General features: G+C 38.0%; 1 protein-coding gene across 1 annotated transcript; it reads right to left on the bottom strand.

The window, feature by feature from the left end:
• Window positions 1-722: 722 nt before the first annotated feature.
• LOC103470813 (GTPase IMAP family member 4-like) lies at window positions 723-3,488 on the bottom strand. The gene is made up of 4 exons (XM_017306543.1): window positions 3,467-3,488; window positions 2,033-2,745; window positions 1,734-1,978; window positions 723-894 (listed from the first exon to the last, which is right to left on the bottom strand). The coding sequence occupies exons 1-4, from the start codon at window positions 3,486-3,488 to the stop codon at window positions 723-725; spliced, it is 1,152 nt and encodes a 383-aa protein (XP_017162032.1).
• Window positions 3,489-4,231: the final 743 nt, after the last annotated feature.

Here is a 4,231-nt window from a genome sequence, read left to right as displayed (position 1 = left end):
TTACAACAGTTTCATCATATATATATTCTCCCTGTTTGACAACTCCATTAAGGTCCTCAACCTCCTTATATTGGCTGAGGGAAGCAGGTGGAAGAAGAAACACCTGCCAGTCCCTTCAGGATTTCACAACTTTCTGAGATTTTTTTTTTACAATGAAAATGACTGATTTTGCAGTGCATGATCAAATGTCTCTGCCAAATCCATGCATTGCTACTACACTGTAATTACAAGCAACACTTCAGCCAAAACTTTGTAATCAGGAAACATTTTTCAAATTGAAGTTATCAGTGGTTGACTGTCTGAATGAGAGTTTTCCTGATCCTCGCTTCAGCAGAAAAAAAAATCTTGTGTCATGCACTCCTTCCTCAATAGACACTGTCCATAAGTCTGAAACTCACTGTCAGCTCCTGGAGAGATAGGTGCATTGAGTCCAGGTCAGAGATCCTACTAAGATTGAATTTTATGTATTGATTTCATTGATTGATTTAGTTAAAGTCTGTATGTGAAATTGAAAATGTCTCCACAGCTGCACAAGTGGTTTGTTGTGTGAATTGAAATTTAAATCTGGAGAGACTCAGACAAAAAAAGAAAGCGATTAAAGAAAGTTTAATAAGAAATAAACATTAAAGTCTTTTGGCGTTCAGGCCCTGGCCGAGGACGTCGAGCTGGAACTTCAATAAGCTCAATAGACATTCCTGATGCTTCATGGGAATGTAATCCCCCTAGGGCCTGTACTGGTGGCGGCGGGCGAAGGAGGATGAGGCCTGAGAGCCAGGAGCAGAAGGTGGAGATGGGGCGGAGGTGGGCTGATCGCAGTTGGGGAGGCCGTGGCCAGGAGGTCCTTTAAAACTGGAGCTCGAACGATGATTGGCCGAAGCGAGGCTTGACCCAACGCTGATGGGTCCAGGGTGAAGAGAGGGAGGCGCAGGTTTATGAGGCAGGTGAGGCTAAAGAGTCTTCCAGATTGAATTTGCGCTGAAGCTTCATTTGTCAAAAATGATGGTATAAACAAATCACGTAAAAAAAATGAAAATATTCGGTTAACGTGACCTCTGACTAATGTAGAAAATAGTGTTGCCTTCAGCTGAGTAATAGCCGTCATCTTAAATCAATGTTTTTGACTGCTTTTGGATAAAATTTGCAACAAACTCACAATTATGAATTAACTCTAAAAATTCAGTATCTGTTGATTTTGGAATCATTTTCATTGATCACAGCATTCTGATAAACTTGAAGATTTGTGTCAGAACTGTTTGATAAAAAATATTTCTGTGAAATCATCAACAACAAACTTTAATGTTTTTTCTGAAGTCTCATGGTATTTTAACCCTCTTACCATATTTATTTTTTTAATGAAAAGATAATAGAAGTATTACTGTGTTCACCTAGGAATGAATTATTACTGGAGTTTGCACTGTTTTTCTACAGCTTTAATGATGGGTCGGAAAATTTTAAATAATTTGCCCTTTCCTTTCATCTCTGCTTGTTTTCTAACTTCTTCTACAAATTTATTTGTCATCTCTTCAATTTTTCTCTGGTATTTCTCCTCAAGCTCTCTGAGTTCCTTCTCATGCATTTCTCTTCTAATTTTTTCTTCAGCCTTTCTAGAGTTTTCATATTTTGCTTTCTCCTTTTCATATTCTTCCTTGAGGATATTTATTCTCATCTCCTCCCTTTGCTGTCTCCGTTTTTCTTCTCTTTGTCTTTTTCCCCGCCACTCTTGTTGTTCCCACTCCATCAGCCTTTGTTTCTCTTCCAGTTCTTGTCTCTTCACCTCCAAGGATTCATCAATCTCTCCACCTTTTAATCCTGATGCCATCATTTTCTCCAAGTCTACCAGCTCATTCATTAACTTCATCTTTTCAATTTCTTCTTTCATTTCCCTCCTCCTGTCCTCTTGTTTCCTGTATTCCTGCTCTTTCTTTCTCTGCTCATTTTCTCTGCTGATATTTTCCTCAATTTTCTGCAGTAATTGTTTCTGTTGATCAATTTCTTTCTCAAGTTTTCTTTTCATGTTCTCTTTTTCTGCTGCATGTTTTCTTTCAAGTTCTTCCATCTTTCTGTTCATTTCTTCTTCTCTCTGATTTGCAATTTCCTGCATTTTCTCTTGTAAGGCAGCTTCAGCCGCCTGCAGCATCTCATTGGTGTAGAAACTTCCTCCATTTTTCTTCACCATGTCGTCAATCTTTCTGATCAGTTCTCTGACCTGAGATCGATTTTCTACTTCCTTATTATTGAACACATGGTATCTCCCTCCACAGTTTTTGATCAGCTTCCTGAAAGAATCGTCACTTTCCTTTTCAATATAATCTTCAGCAGTGAGGCCATCTTGCTCTAAGATATCTCCTCCAGTTAATAGAACGATGGTGAACTTCTCTGAATTCTTCCCAAATATATCTTTGATCATTTCTATCGTTTCCTTTTCCTCTGATGTGAATCTTCCGATCTGAACAACCAGCAGGAAAACATGAGGACCTGGAGCCAGGAGCTTTACACACTCCACCAGCTCATCCTGAACGTCTTCAGGGCTTAAACTGTTGTCAAACAGTCCAGGTGTGTCGACCACAAAAACTGACCGTCCATCTATTTCAGTCTTTTCTTTCACACATTCCTTTGTGACGGATCTTTGACTCAGTTTGGCTTCAAACTCTTTTCTTCCCAGGATGGTGTTTCCTGATGAACTCTTTCCACTGCCAGTCTTCCCAATCAGAACTATTCTGATGTTGTTTGGATTCTCTTTAACAGCTGTGGGAAAAAATACATGAAATTAGAAGAAGTCAGAGAATCATCCAACAAAAGAAAACAAAACTGAAACTGACTGATTCTGTAATTAAGCCTGAGGTCTAGTTTTAAAACTAGTGAGGAAGAAAAAAAATGATTTTATGCAAACAAGCTCCATCTCTTAATTTATAGATACAATAAAAAAATACATATTTCACACAGTTATGGACACCAACATATTGTCAATTAATTTAGGTACATACTCTAGGACAAACATTTTGTATTTGTCTATATGTATGTATATATATGCATGTCCACATGTATATGTATTTTTTTCTAAACATGTCCTGTCTGGCAGCGCTGCAGTCAGAGTTCCTGTCTGAGTTTCATACTGAGGCCCAACAGATTTACATTTAAAAGTGGAGCCTTATGGCTTTTGGCATGATGCTCCACTTTATATGTATATGACACTTTATTAGAAATTGCTTTTGGTGCATTTCAAATGTAATGAACACAGAGACAGAAAAAATTTAAAAAGAAAGAAGGAGTTAGGAGTAAAGGAGAGAAAAGCATAGAGAGAATACAAGTAAACATGCTGGAAATCTGCCTCTGGACTTGCAGAAAGAGAAAAACAGGATATGAGAAAGACTGGAGCCACTGGCATCCAGAGGCCCTCAGAGAGAAGCAGAGAAGATCCCCATGAGCCACCAGCAGGCACAATGCAGAGCCGCCTGCAACCTGCTACGCCGGAGCATGGCCATGAGCATGTAGTCACTATTCTGAATATGATTTATAACTTACGCAAAGTTAATGTTTGATTTCACAGAGTTCAAAGGACAAATGTGAGGTAGCATGTAAGTCACCCTGACTTCAAAAGATTATGACTGAGGGTGTCTTGAACATTTGTACCAAGTTTGGTGCAAATCTATCAACCTGTTATGGATATAAACGTTTTCACCCTATAGCGCTCCTATGAACAAGAATATGTAAATCTCAAAATATAGTGACAACACCTCTTCCCTTATTAGGACCTAAATACTTTTTCTGTAATCATGAAGTATGGTGGAGATATTCACAGCTAACTGTTGTGCTAGCTAGTGCTAAAATATTTGGTATTGTGTCGTTTGCATAATTCTGAAAAATGTTTACATTTTCTCCATATAGCTTTAGATCAGCATTTCTCAAACTTTTACAAGCTGATGACATTTAACCCATTTAGCAAGCAGTCACGAACCACCTAACCTGAATTTGCCCCATAATCAAACATCTTAATATGTTCAACCTGAAATGAAAATGTTAGTTTCTTATCTCACTTAGTGTTGTTTTCTTTGTTCATCCTAATGAAGAGTGGTGCTGTTTGGTAAATGTGACTGGCCATGACATGAACGGGTCTGCTTGGGCATTTTGACTTTTTTACAGAACTTTCTAAACTTTCCAATGATGTCAAACACATGGAAATAAAAAAAGAATTTGTTCTTTACTACAAAGTGTTATATGATTTAATAACTTT

This window comes from Poecilia reticulata, linkage group LG9, assembly GCF_000633615.1.
Source record: "Poecilia reticulata strain Guanapo linkage group LG9, Guppy_female_1.0+MT, whole genome shotgun sequence".
NCBI classification, from domain to species: Eukaryota; Metazoa; Chordata; class Actinopteri; order Cyprinodontiformes; family Poeciliidae; genus Poecilia; species Poecilia reticulata.
Note: the sequence above shows the minus strand (reverse complement) of the source record. Positions and strands in the feature narration are given on the sequence as shown.